General features: G+C 37.7%; 4 protein-coding genes and 1 long non-coding RNA gene across 9 annotated transcripts; 2 read left to right on the plus strand and 3 right to left on the minus strand.

The window, feature by feature from the left end:
- Positions 1 to 1,206: 1,206 nt before the first annotated feature.
- On the minus strand, positions 1,207 to 8,646 carry LOC145940491 (uncharacterized). Of its 2 annotated transcripts, XR_014426018.1 has the most exons (6): positions 8,499 to 8,646; positions 7,867 to 7,982; positions 5,862 to 6,112; positions 3,099 to 3,337; positions 2,581 to 2,716; positions 1,207 to 1,219 (listed from the first exon to the last, which is right to left on the minus strand). It is a non-coding gene; the product is annotated as an uncharacterized LOC145940491 (long non-coding RNA). The 2 variants fall into 2 exon arrangements; XR_014426019.1 differs by lacking the exons at positions 1,207 to 1,219; positions 2,581 to 2,716; positions 3,099 to 3,337 and adding an exon at positions 5,123 to 5,721.
- Positions 8,647 to 8,734: 88 nt separating this feature from the next.
- On the plus strand, positions 8,735 to 11,953 carry L(2)10685 (5-methylcytosine rRNA methyltransferase l(2)10685). Of its 2 annotated transcripts, XM_083045691.1 has the most exons (9): positions 8,735 to 8,919; positions 9,136 to 9,318; positions 9,387 to 9,762; positions 9,888 to 10,070; positions 10,129 to 10,415; positions 10,488 to 10,612; positions 10,712 to 10,849; positions 10,932 to 11,090; positions 11,464 to 11,953. In XM_083045691.1, exons 1-8 carry the CDS (start codon positions 8,836 to 8,838, stop codon positions 11,071 to 11,073), a joined length of 1,518 nt encoding a protein of 505 aa, XP_082901817.1. In that variant the 5' UTR covers positions 8,735 to 8,835; the 3' UTR covers positions 11,074 to 11,090; positions 11,464 to 11,953. The 2 variants fall into 2 exon arrangements, with proteins under 2 accessions (XP_082901817.1, XP_082901816.1); XM_083045690.1 differs by having other exon boundaries at positions 10,932 to 11,953.
- On the minus strand, positions 11,207 to 15,401 carry Mfs3 (major facilitator superfamily transporter 3). The gene is made up of 9 exons (XM_083045692.1): positions 15,260 to 15,401; positions 13,641 to 13,882; positions 13,278 to 13,511; positions 13,086 to 13,173; positions 12,593 to 12,825; positions 12,364 to 12,504; positions 12,146 to 12,278; positions 11,711 to 11,952; positions 11,207 to 11,536 (listed from the first exon to the last, which is right to left on the minus strand). The coding sequence occupies exons 1-9, from the start codon at positions 15,276 to 15,278 to the stop codon at positions 11,354 to 11,356; spliced, it is 1,515 nt and encodes a 504-aa protein (XP_082901818.1). The 5' UTR covers positions 15,279 to 15,401; the 3' UTR covers positions 11,207 to 11,353.
- Positions 15,402 to 15,446: 45 nt separating this feature from the next.
- LOC145940485 (sperm flagellar protein 1) lies at positions 15,447 to 17,170 on the plus strand. 3 transcript variants are annotated; one of them, XM_083045701.1, is made up of 3 exons: positions 15,447 to 15,585; positions 16,461 to 16,742; positions 16,862 to 17,170. In XM_083045701.1, coding segments are annotated over exons 1-3 (573 nt in total). In that variant the 5' UTR covers positions 15,447 to 15,584; the 3' UTR covers positions 17,152 to 17,170. The 3 variants fall into 3 exon arrangements, with proteins under 3 accessions (XP_082901827.1, XP_082901826.1, XP_082901828.1); XM_083045700.1 differs by having other exon boundaries at positions 15,467 to 15,601; XM_083045702.1 differs by lacking the exon at positions 15,447 to 15,585 and adding an exon at positions 15,938 to 16,317.
- A 72-nt stretch (positions 17,171 to 17,242) lies between these two features.
- On the minus strand, positions 17,243 to 18,272 carry Lsm3 (U6 snRNA-associated Sm-like protein LSm3). Its single transcript, XM_083045706.1, has 3 exons — positions 18,020 to 18,272; positions 17,838 to 17,945; positions 17,243 to 17,675 (listed from the first exon to the last, which is right to left on the minus strand). Exons 1-3 carry the CDS (start codon positions 18,038 to 18,040, stop codon positions 17,508 to 17,510), a joined length of 297 nt encoding a protein of 98 aa, XP_082901832.1. The 5' UTR covers positions 18,041 to 18,272; the 3' UTR covers positions 17,243 to 17,507.
- Between the last annotated feature and the right edge of the window lie 703 nt (positions 18,273 to 18,975).

An 18,975-nucleotide genomic window follows, 5' to 3' on the forward strand; every position in this document is an offset into this window, starting at 1 on the left:
CAGCTTAACCCGGGGACGCCCTTATGCCCAGACATCGGCGGCGACGTCGGGGAGGCGAACGTGCGCGAGATACCCCCACCATGACACCCTCTCGTCGAAGGGTCGTTGATCCCCCAAGGACAACGACCTTGCGTCTGCGGCAACAGCAACCGTTCGAACGGTTCTGTGTTCCCGGATTCCTCGATTACCAATATCTTTCACTCTTCACTTCCCTCGTTTTGCCCCCTTGCCTCTTCGACTCTCGTCGCCCCCCTCCCTTTTATTCCCCCGGCCGCCCCGCTACCACCCGTTCACCACCTTTTCCGCCAGCGTCTCCTTTCATTCTCCTTTCCATTTTCTCTTGCGTAGTGCGAGCACCACGAGCGAGCGCATTTTTTTTTCTCTATCGGGAGACTATCAATGGACGACACCGAGCTGACTGCGATCGGTGGAGAGAACAACACACATACGTAGGCGGTTTCTCACAAACGTTAACCCCGCTATGGATTCTATAGAGTATTCCGGGACACTACAACTTCCACTCGAATTTATTTTTCAAAGATAATGCTCTTCATTTTTGAACAATTCTTGTTTTTCGCGAGATTTTAAGTGAAATTTATTTAACCATTTTTTGAATATTTGAAACTGAAAAGAATCTAGTTTACACATTCTTGCCAATTTGTTAATTTTTACTTCATCTATAAATTTCTCTATATGAATTAAAAGTTTATTTAAAACGAATTAAATCAAAATTATATTACGATTGATATATGTATAAAAATTTGATTATTATATATAAATTGTATATAAATTAAAAGTTTATTTAATTTTGAAGTAAGAAAGAACGAGTTACACGTTGATGACTATTCTTCAGCATCCTATTCGCGGCTAAGATGGGCAGGTGGTGGACTTATGGATTTATGAGCGAGCGAGTGGCTTTCAAAATCGTAGGAGAGTATGAAAAATTCATGCAAGCCGGCATCGATATGCATGACTCGACCCCGACCCGCATAGCCTTTTCTCTTCCCGCCTCCTTCCCTCTAACACGCGATAGTCGCGTACATGATCGTAAACCCCTCGTAAACTCACCGATCACGAAGTAGCGCACGGAGAAATCCTCTTTTCTTTGGTTTCCTCTTCAATTTTTACATTTAGCGTCAATCCCTCGAAATGTGCACGATTCATTCTTGTGGCACGAAAATTAAATTATGTACAAGTGATGCGTATGTGTAATAGAAATCTGAAAAAAATACAAAAAAAACATTTTTAAATAAATGATGGATATGTGAAAAAATATATTTTATAGAAAAATATTATAAAAATACATATTACAATTATGTATATAAAAAATTATAAATTTATTTATATTTTATCTTGCTTTTTAAGGATAGCTCTCTGTTCTCAAGCCATTTAACTCAAGTAAAGAGTCGCCAACATATATATTCCTTTTCGTAAAAGGTCACCAAATAAAATAATAAAATTCGCAATTTCCATCTCTCAAGCAACGATTCTCCGATGAGATCGACCACTATACCTGACGCGTTAAAACAACTAGTTTTCTAGGTGGGTGGACTGGTGGGTGGTCGCAAGTACGCACACTATGATATTATACCATATGTGTGCGTACACGTGTACGCTTACGTGTGTAAATCTAGTAGACGAACACATACGCAACATATACGCACACATACGGCATATCTTCACGTGTACCAACGAACAAGCGTTGGCGTGCGGGCCTCAAGAGTCGGGAGGCATACGGGTGACGTAATCCTGACGAAGGGAAGGAATAACATCAGCGTTGACCTACTAAAGAGTCGACTTTTTCTCGCACGCGTTCCTTTGAACGCCCTGTCTTTTCGGTATTTCGAAAGCCTCCGCCTTAGGTCGCGTTGACTTTTCGACCGGGGGACTTTGCTCTCAAACGAGAATCTGATAAAAAACATTGCGGATCGATAACGGCGATGACGACAACGCGACGTGGTTTCACATTTTCCCATTGTTGGAAACGTAAATCAAATGTGTAAAGTCTGTTTTGTCATTATTACATTAGCTTTTCATTAATTTGAAAACAAGACATTAAAAGAGTCCAGAGTGTGTATAAGAGTAATTACAATATATCACTTCTTAAACTTCTCCTAAGAGAAAATGGACTGTAATATAGATAAGGAAATTTAAAAAATTTAGAAAACTAATGTTTTAATTTCATGATTGTGAAATGATATATGTACAGACGATATATGTACAAAAAATTTTAATCTCATTTTTAATTTAAATCTTCTTTTGTTAATCTGATGTGTACAAATTAAATATTATAACGATGTGATACTTTTAAATTCAAAAGAAAATTAATATAGATTAATTTTTTTAAATGGATTTTATCGCGCGCCGATCGTCCCTCCGGCAAAAAAAGTAATCAAATTTTTGAGACATTGTGCAAATGCAAATGTCACAGACAGTACAGCATAGTATAACAGTTTCCGCCATACTATGATAGTTTCGGAAGAGAGCGGGCAAATACAAACAGCCAGCCGTGCGACAAGTGCTCATGGCGCTGAAATACCGAAGTAGGTCCCACAGGTTTCTCTCCATGGACCACCCTACCGTCACGCTGTGGTGACTTTTGACGCGTGAATACGCCCTTTGTTCGTGTTCCCCTTCTCCTCTCTTTTCCCCGCGCCGTTCCTCCTTTCATCCCTCTGCGGATCGTCAGGTAGACAGGTAACGCAGTCGATTTCACCTTGATTCAAAGAGAGCGACCCTCGAGTCGAATAAGGATTACCAGCTTACAGGATTATCCAGGTTAATTGAATCTATTGGGAATGTTTATCTCCGCAAAGCACATTTACATGGCAAAGCTGGGAGCGCGACAGTAAAATAAAATTATAAAATATAAAATTATAGAGAAAAAATCGACGAACTGATAAATCGTGACAATCTTTTTATAAAGTTAGATTTAAAGAATTTTTCACACATTCGTAAAAAAAAAGAAAATTTTTACTGTTATTTCATAATGTGAAAACTTTGAGAAAGTTTGATTGTTTTATAGAAATTCAGCATACGTTTAATGACTCTTTATAAATCAGAATTTGCGAGACTACTGTGTATTCATGAAATTGTACCTGCGCAAAATTTGCTGAAGGAGCACGCGTTCATTATTCGCCATCCGGTTCTATTCGCTTTCAGTCTATCCATCCAAAGCCAACCCGTCCAGCTTTTCTCTCACTCGAACCAATCAGATGCCTCCCGCTACGGTCCAATGTTTAGGGTGGTTGCAACAGGTTGCCCCAGCTGCCGGTGCTTTCAAGGTGTTGTTTTGATTTTACGGAATAATATGGGAAATCCTCTAATGTGGACACTTCTAAAAAGAAAGAGAGAAAAAGTAAAAGTAATCGAATCAGATTCAGAATTATTTCTAGATCATGTATATATGTATCTCGCACGCATATGATACAGTTTCGCTAAATATATTTTCTTCTCGACAATGTGTAACGAGTAATATTTGTTTATTCTTTTATATGATGTAACAGACAATAACATTTAACTGTGTACATATATAATTTGATAACTTTTAATGTAATGTACACATACATTCTTGAGGAGAAATTTAATGAATGCAGATAAGATTATTTGAGAAATATAAAAAATGCGATAAAAACTTTTGCTTCTGAGATTAACCGTGCGTGACGAAAATCTCAATATATGTGATATAAATACACGTTTTTATCTCCACTATCACTTTTAGTTTGTGTATTGATAATAAAGATAATCTTCCTTGAGATGCGCATTCCTTTAATATATGGTAAAAAAGAACGAGAGATAAAAGTACGTAGGAAAAACTCGTAAAGAGCGCCACGTATTTTTTTATTCTCGTTTTTTCTCGTTCCCGAAGAAGCTAAAGTATCGGGGACAATACCTTGCAAGGTGCAACCCTGTGCTCAAAGTGCCCGTAAAATGCCGAGAGAACGAAAGAGACACGTGGTGGACATAGCCTGACGTAATGCAGTGTGGGAGCGCCGCAGGGTCAACGTCCTCTTTCCCGACAATCATTATTCCCAGCAACCCTGTTCGAATGGGGGCACAATCGTCTCGTCGAAAGTCAATTAACTTTTGTGGAGAAATGTTAATACGGGCTCATTTACTACGATCTAATCAGAGAGATAAAAGAAAATGGGGGAAAATTGAATAAAGATAAATGAAGAGAATAGAATGACAAACAGATTTTCTTAATAATACTAACAATAAGGGTCGATGAGAATCTAAGAAGCGTAATTATTATTAGTCCTTAATTGCCAAAGTCGTTTGACTCTCGTTTGTCCTTCTCCCGCCGAATAAATTAACCAACAGTAAAATTGTTAGCATCAGCATTAGCGACAATATAATCATTACGGGAGCGTACCAAGCAAAGATTTTTCATTTTTGTAGATTTGGGGTAAAATACCCCGAAGAAAAATAAGCACAGTGTCGCGCAAGAGATATCAGAATTTCGTTGAACCCCGTTCCACGCGCCAAGGATCGAAGCCTGACTGAGCTCTCTCGGATGATACCGTTAAACTGACTTCCGTCTGACCACCTACCTACCTACCTACCTACCTACTTTCGTCCTCGTATATCGTCGAGAAGAGACAGAGAGACACAGCGAGAGAAGTAGCTCCGGGTATTTGAAAATCGAGGAACGGTCAAGGAAGATGTGTATTTATCCGAAAAAAAATGATCAAACAGGGTATTGCTTTCGCCCGATAATTAAGTATCAGCTGCTATATAGTAAAGTAATGAAGTATTCCTCTCTTTACTCGATTATTTGAGAAAGTGAGAATTCATTTTTCTTGACGAATTAATCTGAAGAAGATTGTTAATTACAAGATTATTGATCAAAAGCAATATGCTTGGTACTGAAATAAAGTATATAAAAGAGACTAAATCTCGTATCAAAACTTTCTTTATACAGATCATTTTTAACTTGAAGAAGAAAGAGATATATGTATAGTCATTAAAAATGTTGAATTTTGAATTTAGAAAAAAAAATGTATTTAAAAATACAACATACGAATGTTCTAATAATCGTATAAATGTAAGGATATCAATCAGATGGATTTAACCTTATCATTTGTATTCTTCAAGTTGAAAACGATCCAAGTCTGAAGAATCGCGAAGAAAGACAGAGATAGACGCGCGCAAAGAGAGAGAAAGAAAGAGAGAGTCAGACATGTGGAACGGGTCACACCCTCCGGATCGCATTATTGTCGGCTCCGTATGTACACGTACGCACGTGACTCGCGTCCAGGGTCGACACAAGTGGGTTGGTGCGCTCGAGCGCGGTCGTTAGTATCGTCCTCGTCGTGAATACCCCCCTGCTCGTTCAACGACCCCGACGCGACGACACGACGCGTTCGACGACGTCGATGTACATATGTACGCACTCTCGGCTCCGCGCGCACGTCACGTGCTCAGGATATTGGGCCGGCAAACGGTAAATAAGGGTTCCAGCAGACTGTCCTTTCGTCGAGAGATAGCTTTTCTCCCGACGAGCCGAAAGAAATCAATCCACCTATTGTCGACACCTTTGAAACCGGAGCGACGTGGCGCGTGGAAGAATCTTGGCTACGAGCGTGAAAAGCCTTTCGGGATCACGGAGAGAATAACCCCTTCGATCGTCTTATATATATGTATATATTCCGTTATCCCTTCTCGGTCAGATACCGTTGTTCAAGGTAGAATAATAATTTCACGACGCGATCCTGTATCCTATATAAGAAATATATTATTCAGAATTTGTATGCCATCTCCATATAAATTTATATAAATTTATATATATGTATATAAAGAAAATTTCTCGCTTTAGTTTATCAATTTTTAAAGTTTGTTGCGTTGCGATGTATACGTACGTGTTTCTGTCGACGAATTATCATAATTCCGCTTTTCCTTTTCCATGCATCGATCGATTAGATTCGCTACAGCGCCACGTCGTTCGGAATTACATTGCGAATGAGGTGCCATCACAAGTAGTGGGATAGACAGAGATCAAAGGTCACGAGCGACAGGAAGCGGTATTGTGCGCCGGATGTCGTAACTTCCGAGTCCTTTGGCCCCGGACGTCCCGCCCCGCGTGCGTACTCGACCTGAATTGTGCGAACCTCTGCGATTCAGATATTTTCAATTATCAAGTTACGTCAAGTGGAGGGATTCGTCAACTGGCGCCATTCGTTAAATGTAGTAGTATACGAGATAGTTTTAGCGATGAAAATATAATTATCGCAGCCTCGAGTAGTCCCATAATTGTCTTAATATTAAATATACGAGAGAAATTAAGTTTAAATGTGTTCTAAGAGCATTTTTGAAAAAACGCTCGTCCTTTTTGTCCAAATTTTAAATCTTAAAATCATGCCTGAGATGAGAAATCGACGATGAAGAAACACTTGGGTCGTATCCCTCGAATCGAAAATCGACTCGAGTCGAGACGGTTGTCGACGAGTGATGCACAAGTAGCGAGCGCGCCCCATCGCGCCCTCTTCGAGCGAGAGGGCGGCAGAGAAAGGAAGAGATAGGAGGGCAGGGAAAGGGGAAGAGAGGACGGCAAAGATAGACGGATAAGTACAGAGAGGAAAAGAGGGAGAGGCACGGATCAAGCGAGAGGGAACGGACGGAGAGAAGTCGTAGAACGAGGAAGAGAAAGATAGAGAGGGAGAGAATGAGAGGAACGCGCTGATTGTGAGAGCGAGAAGAAAAGAGTTAGAGAGCGAGACGGAGAGCCGCGACGCGCGATCGACGAGGGAGAGAGCGTGAGAGCACGAGAGAAAGAGAGAAAGGGAGGGTATGGTATAGTCGTCGTGAGCTCCTTACAGTGCATTGCCTTTACGAACCCCCCGAGTCCCGTCACATCCCGTGCCCTCCCTCCTGTCTCTCTCTCCCTCGACAAATCGCGTACGACGTGCCTCTCATGAAGAGATCCACGAAACCAGCTTCGCCGTCGAGCGATTCGGGTCGTCGAGACTCATCGAAAAGAAGGGAAGAGGGGCGAGGGAAAGGTTCAGGGAAGTCACACGTCTCGTGTGTCGACGGGGTGCGGTGTATATGCATATCCCGTATCCCGTACGTCTTCTTCGTACTGATACTGATAGAGAGAGAGAGAGATTTTCCTTCTCTCAAAAGACAGATAATGACATTCTCTCCTTTTGGCCCTCTCATCGTCGGTTACTCTAGCACGAGACTTTCACCGTTGGCCGCTAAGGTTTCGAGGGTTAAGGGTTATCGGTTCGGTCAAGCGAGATTGAGCCCAAGATCATCTGTCGCGGGATCGCCCATCATTTTGTACGGATACAGCCACGATAAAGCCACCGTATATTGACACGAGAATATGAATATAATCGACTTTACTTTTTTTTCCCCCGATTTTTACATATCTCTAATGTTTATATTCGAGATTGAATTTTAGTGGTACCATGTGTGTGTGTGTGTGATACTTTCGCACGATACACATATTTTACATCGTGACCTTTCCGATGCGCCCCATCAGAGATCCTTATTACTTTCGTATTACAACCCCCGATTCCGATACGCTTCTTTTTTTTTTTCGGCAAAGCATCCGTACAAAGAATCCGGGATTTTCGATCTCGCGATGGTGTTTGAACCTTTCAACAGAGCGCCCCGCGTCTAAAATAGGCGCTCGCGCAGGGACTTTCGAAACAGCCACGTTTCACATGCCCGCCTCCGCGCTTGGAGGGAGACTCGGATGTGCCTCCCCCCGTCCTCCGCACGACTCCTTCCCCTCCTTGCCCCGCTTGCTCGCGAACCATGTCGCGACAAATACGTCGTTTCCTCGTTTCCTCGTTTCCTCGTTGCCTCGTCGTCGTGATAACGCGCGATGGATGGCGAAATTATATATATGTCTACCTGTTTGGTTTCCTGGTTCCATGTGAGTCCGCGGCGAACATCGTGGTACGATGGAAGTCCATTTGGATGAAGAGACAAGGCGAGAGGTGACAGCCGAGAGAAGGGGGGAAAAGTTCCTGTAATAGAAACTCGAGTCATTCCTGCTATTTATAGCCTTTTAAAGGTATACTGATAAGGGAAGACTTTAGACGCGGTTGTAAGGCAATTGAGAGATTCAAGTGCTCTCATGATACACAGGTGTGAATGACCTGGATCGAATTAGAAACGGAGTTTGCTCGTGCGGCTCCTAGGATCTAAAGGGAACAACCACCTTGCCTGAGGGGGGGCCCCCTCTCCCCTTCTTCCCCGTACCATCATCTCTATCCGCTGATAACAATCGTCTCGTCTAAATTTCAATGTTATAGCAACGGGAGCAGTCAAACATGACGTTTAGAAGTAATTGAGAATACGCATATAGGATAGAGCGCGAATAAACAATACGGTCGAGTGCTCCTGTTGTTATAACGCCATAACGCATCGCGCGCGCGCGCGCGCGTGCGATCGGAAGGATAAACAAAAATGACGCGAATAGTACAGGTACAGGTAGTACCGTAAACTCTCATGGATTCTCGCGCGCTTGCTTGCCTCTTTACCTGTGCGCCCGCGCGATTCACGCCCTTTTCTTCCTGTATTTCATCTCGCTCCTCTTCGGTAACGGTGAATCGCAACCACGGTACGCGGCATCTCCGAGAATAGTCCGAGTTGAAATGGCGTCGATGGCGTCATCTAAAAGCGTCGGTTGATGTTATTCGAATGTGTTTGCGGTACGCATGCGCCATCTAGCGGCAGCGCTCAGCATTAACCGAAGCGCCATCTGACGGGAGTAATAGAATGTAATCGCCGGTAGAATATGAATATAACCTCAAAGGTCTATCGAAACTTGCCAGATTTGAATAAAATTAACACGCGATTTGAATTTACTACGCAAGAATGGCACGTTTATTTAATAGACTGACAATCCGCGAACTCGCAAAAACGCAAATTGGCAGATACACTCATAAGGCAGATCACTGGGTAAAATGCATGCATTATGCTCGTAGCTCCTTTTATGATTTGGCTTGTCCTTGTTATATTTTTCTTTTATTTATAAATGTATTTATAGTTATGGATTGTAATCGTATAATTGTATGTTTTTATAATTAAATTGTTTTGTTTTTTTAATTATAAAATAAATATTTACATAAATTTCTATCATTTATCTAATTATCATTCTTCTTGTCGTTTGTTTAGTCTGTGCTTAGAAAGAAGAAAACACACATGGATAAGGCCTTGCAACATTTTGATGAATTTTATGCTAATGTCTATGGAAAATCATGGGAAGATATAAGAACTGCGTTATTGCAGGAAACACACAAATATATGGCTGTTACGAACAGCTTTAGTGATATAGATAGAATAAAATCAGAATTGGAGGTAATACAGTAAAACATTATTTAATATATTAAAATTGTAGCTAATAATATATTTTTTATTATTTCTAGTCACATGGTGCCATGAACCTCAAATCAATTTATGAAGCTTATAAGGAACACAATGATGCGCATCCAAGTAAATCTAATAAAAAAAGAAGAAAGAAAAAGGAAACGAAAGATCAACAAACAGAATCTACGATTACTGACGCTCAGATATCAGCGATACAATCGCATTATCCCACAGATTATGCATCACCACCTGTGTCTCTAAGTACAGAGAATGAAGATGAAAATATAGATAAGGTGGTGGAAAAGTTACAGCCTGTAGAAATGAAATCTATCGATTCAAACTTGAACGAAGTGACGTTGGATGAAAATCGAATTATACATCCCAATGCTGGCTTGAGTGGGTTATATGAATTTGTACCAGCCTCGAAAATTAAAGGTAATTGATATATAATTTGGAAAACAATATCAAGTTATAGAAGATGTTAATTATAGATAATTGAAAATGTCTATCTGTGTGTATATGCATGTTTCATTTAATATGAGTTTATTTTTTATCTTTAGGTATGGACGACTGGATATTAGAATCACAACACTATGGCTATTACAAAGAGGGCGCGGATTTCTCGATAAACATCGAAAAAGAAGCAGTATTAATGTTTCCACAGTACCTCAACATCTATACATTCGAAGAAGACAACGATAGTCACTTTCCATCTCCAAAGAAAGGATCCACAGGAGTTCTAGGTTAGTCTTTACTAGATTAATTTTATTATCAATATAAATATTCAACTTTATTATGTAGATTATTATCTCCTGGACGGTGCTTCTGTATTGCCGGTATTGGCTTTGGACTTGCAGCCCGGCGACGTCGTGCTAGACACGTGTGCAGCACCAGGAGGAAAGACTCTAAGTATTCTTCAGACGCTTATGCCACGTACGATAGTTGCTAATGACGTTTCCCAGTCCAGAGTGAAACGGATCCACAATGTCATAAATCAATATGTTGCTGGTATTGGCAAATGGGAAGACAGACTATTCGTGACAGAACGAGACGCGAGATTTATCGAAGACAAAGATACATATAACAAGGTGACACTAGTGTAGCAAACACAGAAGATTCGTAATAGAAATTTAGAAATTCATTTGATAATTCTTCTGCAGATCTTGGTTGATGTACCATGCACCACAGACAGACACGTTTTACATTCGGAAGATAACAACATTTTTAAACCAAAGAGGATTCGAGAGAGATTACAAATTCCGGAATTGCAAGCGGCCATTCTAACGTATGTACAAAAGTCAATATTCTAAACTTGGTTTCATACGATTGTAAAAGTGTCTCGCTTTAAATTATCTTTTTCCATTAAATAATTCTCATGTTACAGTAACGCCTTAAAAATAATAGCAGTTGGTGGAACAGTTGTGTATTCTACCTGTTCTCTCAGTCCTATTCAAAACGACGGCGTCGTCGGTATGGCGTTAAAAAAGGCTTGGGAAGACACCAATTCTATTATGGTCATAAAGTAAGCATTTCTTGCATATACGTATAATGACAATAAATTCCGTTTTATTATAATTTTATATCAATGTTCTTTCTTGGAGCAGAGATATGAGCGAAGCATTGAAACCATTGAGGTGCCTTTATAAATTTCATGATTTTACATTAAAACACGGCCACATCATTATTCCTACGCTCGGTAACAATTGGGGTCCCATGTACTTTTGTAAAATAGTGAGGATACGATAGTGACAGTACATAGTAAGGTGAGTGCATACAAATAATTCAAGATTTAATATTACAGACGTCATTCATTATTATATAACAAATAAATATATTTTAATAAATTTGATTAAATTTAATCTTATTTGTAAAATAAATATTGACATACTTAATATATTGTGCATAAATATTGCACAAAATATATATGTATATACATATATGTACATACATATGATAAATGTCTACAGTAAATGTCTACTATAAATTAAGATGTAGCGCACATCTTAAAAAATATATATGTAAAATTTTACGAACCGTATTTCGCATTATTCTCTCTTAAAGGTAATGTTTGATCACTTACTTCATCAGTTGTTTTAATTTTGTTCCATGGTTGTTCGTCGCCACTTCCAAAAATAGTATAAACCACTATTTCGATTACATATAAAATGATGGTTACAAGGAATACAATTCTCCATGCTTCTATGGTTTGCTGTAAATAATCAAATAAAATCAAGATGTACAGCGCGTGTCAATTCTAAATCGTCGTACACAATTAATGAAATAAAGAAAAAAATATATTTCTTTAGAAATAATTATCTACAATATATTTTTTGTTCCACTTTTACTCTGTAAAATTAGACATTGTTTTTGCTTTATTACTCACATTTCCATGAGTCAATTGTCCCACGAATACTGGCACAACGAAGCCAGGTATAGTTGCGACGACGTTTGTCATCGCCACCAGACTACCAGCAAAATTAGGCGCGATATCTATATGATTTGCCAAGAAGCCGCAGTACATTCCACCGATGCAAGCTATTCCGATTGACATCAATATGACCGCTTTAACGCGATCGCATCCGACATATGACACTTGTATCAAGCAGAGCATGGGTACGAGAGACGCTGCAATAGTTTGTGTGCAATTGTAATTATAAAATTACATCAATAGGTATATTTGATTAAAACAATAAAAGTCCACAAATGAATTGTTATATCAGACATTGCAAAATTTTCATGTCTATATATTGTATATAAATTGTCTGATTAATTCAAAGCTGACTTTTTTTGAAAATTTAGTTTTCAATATTAAACTTACCAAAAAGAGTGCCGATTTTCCTAGATATCGTCACTGTGATCAGACCTCTTTCCTGCAGAATAGCTAACATTTTGCTGAGAATCATAGTGAAGAACCACATGCACAAAAACGGTATGGACGACAATGTTGCATTCTGTTAATAAATAAAATAAACTTGTGAAATCATGCGCATTAAATCACGTACATTGTTGCGTTAAGTTTTATAACAGTTCTCTTACCGAGCTCATATCAAATTTCAAGATTTGATTCATAAATGTGGGCAGTTCGATAAGTAGCATGTACCAGCCGAAATTGCTACAAAAATGGGCAATTAGAATCGCTATGAACGGTTTGGAACGAAACACTTGTCTCCATGGAACCTAATAACAAAATATACATATACAAATTAAAAAAAAGAAAAAATACAGAAAAATTACTGGATATAACAATTAATTAATTTTCGAATACCGTTTTAGGGACATCTTCCTTGTCGTATCCGCCCAAAGACGTGACGATATAATTTTTCTCTTCTTGACTGATGAATCTCGTCTGTTTTTCCGGGGAATCTGCTATTATCAACCACCAAGCGATGCACCAAATCAGAGAAAGCGCGCCTTCCACATAGAAGATGGACTCCCAACCGAGATTCGCAGCCAGCAGACCGGTTAATATGATAGAGATTACGGTACCGAGTGCAGTTCCTAAAACAAAATAACTTTATGGCTTGATCTTTTCTCAAGATTAAAATTTGCAACGTCCGAAACATTCAAGGTTTTTAATGTATTATGATTTTTATTAGAGTCAAAAATTAAGAGCGAAACTATCGTTGCAATTTTCACATAATTTTCATATAATTACAAGTCTCGAACTAATCATGATAAAAGACATGGCGATACGATATGAGATATATCGTGGAACGTATTGCTAAAACTTTTTGCAAAATTCTGTAATTTGACTCTACCTGCATATACAATCGAGGCAATGAAGCTCCTTTCATTCGGTGGCGCCCATTTGGCTATCATTACATGCATAGCGGGAAACGATACACCCTATAAGTTAAATATTTAAATTTGTCTATCGTATCCAAATATTTAGGAACCGATTCATTATATATAAACTTATACTATAAACTAATATAAAGAATGTTACTGACTCCGCCGATTCCCTGAAGAAATCTCATTGTTATGAAGAGCCAGTAATTAATATTCGCGGCGATGGGCGTCAATATGGAAGCTGCGAGATTTAACAGGATGGATCCGTTCATTACCCATTTGGCTGACCAGAGTTCTGCTAGCCTTCCACCAGGCAACATAGACACTGTGTAGCCCCAGAAATAAGAAGATAGAATCAAACCCTGAATAAGCTCATCCCATACAAATGGACCATCCTGAAAAAATGCGATAATATTTAGTTTTTGTTTTCTCTTATTAAAACCAAATTTTTTATTCTAGAGTAACAATATCGGAATTACACGCGTTTGCATCAATTTTTATTTTTATATAAAATATTGTCATACCTCGCCTATGATTTTTGTAACATTTGAGGCATCGTCGAACTGACAAACGTTTGCGTCCAGTGTCGTAGTATTGTAAATTTCTAAATTGTGTGACGTGGATAATTTGACAGCTGTATGGTTCACCATAGCGACGATAGCCACGCTGGCATTGACTTTAAAACCATAAAGGATAGCGAGACCGATGGATCCCATCATGGCCATCAGATATCGAATCGGAAATAGCGTTCCATCCTTTCTTGCAGCTAGAAATCCATAATAATAATAATAATATTAACGCATATGTTGTTTTTTTGGAGATAGATGGAATTGATAAAATTAGTTTTATTGCAGTTTAATGTTTTTTGATATTAAATATCTTGCCTCGAATTTTAAATTTACATTGAGATTTTTACTTTGCGTTGTATATATATTTTACAAGATAAAAAATAAATAATATCCTTAATTTATATTTTTTTATATTATTTAATTTTTATTAATATATATATAATTTATAAATATATATATGTATATATATATATATATACGCGCAACAATTGCGCAATCGCAGCGAAATGTAAATTAGAATAACAACATGAATCATAATACTTTGGATAGCTTTTCAATTCATGCCTCATTCTTTTTTACAAAGGATATGTGTACAAAGAATATACATACATACATATTATAAATTGCACATATAGCACTTATCGTCTATCTAAAGTAAACCAAATCATAAATATTTTATTTTCTTTGAAATATCATGTCAAAATTATAACTCGTGATTCGATTCGATATTGCTTGAGCCGGTATACAAATATTATTATTCGTATGAATAATTTTCACAACAAAGGAAAGAATGCGTTAAGAATCAGTTTTCTTAATCGTATCGCGGACGGAATATTTTGCAATTTTGTAGATTATTTTTCTGTCTGGCTTAACGCAAAATCGATTCGTACGAAGGCGTATCTAAAAGATTATTTTAAGAACGAGAACGCATTTACGCAGAGAGCGGGCTAACATATGGACTACGCTTCGAGTTAAATGTCATCCTGATGCATATTGCAATATTACATCTTGTAATTAATTTTTACAATATTCGACTTCCATTTAATCATATCGCGCAAATCTGAATTATTATAGATATGTGGTTGCGAAATTTTATCTTTTGAATGATAAGTAATATTTGTTAGCACTTGCATTAGCGTTGCGTCAGGATTGTATTAGGATGACATACGTGTATTGATACGATGCACACGAGGTGTCGCGAATCAATTTATGAGGAAATTGATTAAAACTCCTGACATCTCTCTCGAGAAAATCGATAGAGTATAGAGGACACGTCAAGGTCAGATGTTTTTGAAATTAGAGTTGTATTTAATATGTCTTTTTAAACAATTTTAAATGATGCAATAATAAAATTGTTTGAGAAATATTAATGTTTTCCTTAAATGTTTATTAAATATTATGTTTTATAAAATAAAAATGTTAGATAATATAAAAGATAGTAACAAAAATGTGTGTGTGAGATATATATATATATTTTTTTTGCTGGAGGTAAATTAATTTTTAATTTTAAATTATATATTGTAGAATCTAAATTCTAATCTTCTTAAAAATTGACAAAAAAAATCATTACTCACCGTTATTTTCTATAGCCATTGTATTGACGAAATGTCTTCAAAGATGTTTTTAAAAAATATCCGCAAATTTTGATGACAAAGACTGCACAACTTATTACTGTTTTTTAATATTTTTCGTAATTTCTCATTAATATTCTTTAATATATATCATTGTAAATTTTTCTTTTCCTTTTTAGATCACTTTTAGTCTGATGCTTCCGATTCGTTACGAGAGCTGCGTGTTACTGATGTAAAGCAACGGGAAACGGGAAGCCCGAAGAACTTGACGCGAGACTCTCTCTGGAGGGATGGGGAGTGTGCGCCTCTTCTATAAACACCCGCTACAAGTACGCATCTGGCTGGGTGCGTGTGAATGTGTGTGTGCGTAAAAGGAAAGGCCCGCACAAATGCACGTGCCATACTTTCGACTTTCGATCTCAGTCATTGACACGTGAGAAAAGGACAAGAAGTGATGCAGTCGCATCATCTGCATCACTTTCCTTAAAATGCTCTGCACTTTCAAAGAAGGAAAGAAGGATTCAATTAGAGAAATCGCGTTATTTTATTAATGTTTTACAGAGAAAATAATTGCTAATAATTATATAAAAATGTTTTATCTTCATATTAAAAAAAAACGTGACGATTATTTACAAGTAATGCAATTCAATCAACTTTTCAAAAAATTTCATAAATGAAAATTTGAATTTAAAATCTTTTTTATTCGATATATCGTTGTAGCTGCCTTTGATGCATTCTGTTATTTGATTAAACTTGAAGCTAGGCTCGAGCGAACATTGAGCGAGTTCGCTCGGTGCTTGACAGGAACAAGATGTCAATCGCGTTTACAAATTTCTGATATACATAAACTTCTTTCTTTCTTTCTCTCTCCCTCCCTCTCTCTCTCTCGTGATTCTTTCATGATTCTCGCACTCTCGTTAGTGCGCGAATCATCATAGTTATAATAAACATGAACGCGAATTCGGAGATCGGTGATCATCTCTACGAAATCTATGACTGGATAGACCAAATCAAGTTTTCCAGACCTAAAAAAAATATAGCCAGAGACTTTTCCGATGGTGGTAACGAGAAGACACATCAGTCTTCTTTCTATATAAATCTATATCCGTCGATTCTTTACAAAATCATGAAAAAACCAACAATTTTTCAAAATAACATTATGACATTTCAAAGAGAAATTAATTGCAAAACAATTAAATTTTAGTGTTGATGGCAGAGCTATTGAAACGTTATTATCCCAAGCACGTGGACGTGCACAATTATGTCGCCGGCAACAGCATTGCGAGGAAGATTGATAATTGGTGCACGCTTAATCGTAAGGTGCTGTCGAAACTTGACATAAGATTGGGAAAGGATGCGATCAATCAGCTGGCCAATTCTCAACCAGGCATTATCGAGAAGATTCTTGTCGATCTACGAGCCAAAATTTTGAAAGACTGCAACGCCGACAGAGAGTCTTTGTACTCTGGCCATGAAGACAATGAAGGTACCTATACTTAACTTAATAATAGATTATTTTTGGATCTTCTCCTCGATTTCTCTGAATTCTTTTTATTATTATCACCTGTAATAATTTCATTGGATCATTCCCTGTGCACAATTTAGAGACGGTGAAGTCGGTGCTAAATCCTGATGAAGTAGCAAACAAAACTGTCCCCCGACACGTCTTTATTCGCCTGAAACAGGAATTACAGGAGAAAAACGATACCATCTCCACGCTACAGCAAAAGATCTCCCACGTGGAAAGCATAATGAAGCTGAAAGATCAAAGGATCGACGACCTCACGGTACAAATCACGAGGCTGCCGATCGAAAGAAACGCTACTCTACGTCCTCACGTTATCGGCAGTGGAATCTCGAAACTACATACTACTTCTACCAAGTTGTCCCAATAAATCCTATCAAGCTGCCATGATTATACATCTTCTAATGTGCACTGCGTAATGTAGCTTAATTTCCTTTTTTTTTTTTTACACATGTACCATATATTATAAGAATACATTTTTTTATTATCCATCCATCACACCTGTAGAACCATATAATGCATATGTAATTATATTACGAAGACAGTCATTGTAATCAACTGTGAAATATTTTTTCAAGCTTTCAAGATCACCTGCTCAGTTTGCGTATTAAAAATCGTTCAATTCGATAATGTAAAATTCCATTTTAGATTACACGTTAGACAGTATTAGAAAGTATTTATAGTTTTATGAAAGAAATATATCGCGCAAGTGTTATTATAGTAATCTTATGTGGGTGGAGATACCAGGATTACGCCGTCACCCCGTACAAACAACATCTGAATGGTCCTTTTCTTCTGGCGATAGATTTCCTCGTATGTTTCTTCGTCAATCTCCACTATGTTTATGATCTCCTCCACATCACCCAGCACCATGTTCAAGTGCTGGTCAAAAGCCTGAAATTATAGTTAAGATGTAAAACTTATTTTTTAATACTTTGGCTTAATTTCGCGATGTTGATTTGTAATATTTTGAAATAAATTAATTCCACGCTTCGCATAAAATACAATACATAGAAATATCGAGAATCGAAGCGATTAAAATAATAAATTCTTTACATGTAATTTCCCTCGGAGCTCTCTTTCGTTCCTCATTTTTACATAAATCCGCTCCTCTAGGCTCAATTTTATGAGGTCCAGGGGCTCCTTCACGTCGATCGGCGGTAACTATTTGAAGACGACATCCGAGATTACACAGAGAATCAATAAATACAGCGATCTACGTGAATTTTGAAACTCACCTGTTCCGATTCTTCAACCATCGCGAGTTTCTTCTTGTAAACAACTGCGCGTAATTTTATGTCAACGGCACCACAATCGAGGATTGCAAATTAATCAAAATTAATACGCAAAATTCAAATATCAATCATATATCTTAGGTTACCGGTCACTATCATGGGTGTATAAAAAACAATTAAAAATGTAAACACATATGAATGGAGTACTGTTTAGGCACGTATTCATATAGTCCGTTTTCAAGATCAATGCACGAATTATAAATACGCCATATTGTTAACACATTCGGAAAAGGTATCGACAATATGGTGTAACCAATCAGCTCGCCGACTTATTTGATAGTTGATTCACATCGTTTTTTTTCGTCTATGGTTTCGACAATTGGTCATTGCGACTTGTTGCGATAGGTGGCGCAATTGGCGCCAGAATAGAACGAGAAGTATCTCGCCCACATCTCGTCGGTGCAAGAACGCAAATAAAGTATAAATCATAACATTCCACGAATTCGAGAGAAATTTACATCATCTATCGCGTCAAAATCACGAGAACATGCATCACGCATCTGCTTTGTACGTATTTCTCCAATAGAAATAATTTCATATGTGTTTTATTCCTCTTTTTCTTATTATAAATTTATAAACACTTTATCACGTCGATTTTGAGTCTTACGTAGAGTAGCCATTTATAATAGCGTTCCTGTACTCTCTTTCGCGCAACTTTCAAAATCTTGAAAATCGAGGTAAAAAATAATATCATAATAAATATACAGTCGACTTTGAAGAAACATTTCTCTCGTATATTATTATACTTGAAAGAAAATAATTAGCATTTTTAATTGAAACAGAATAGAGAATAATAAGAAGAGGAGTGAATTTAAGATCGTAATCGGATGCGCGCGTTTAAAGTTTCGCGGTTTCGAGGACTTTGGTGGCGCCACTCGGCGGCGTCCGGCCGAGTCGAG

Source organism: Prenolepis imparis, unplaced genomic scaffold (assembly GCF_030444845.1).
Source record: "Prenolepis imparis isolate NDT839.2.m4 unplaced genomic scaffold, iyPreImpa1.0 SCAF_9, whole genome shotgun sequence".
NCBI classification, from domain to species: Eukaryota; Metazoa; Arthropoda; class Insecta; order Hymenoptera; family Formicidae; genus Prenolepis; species Prenolepis imparis.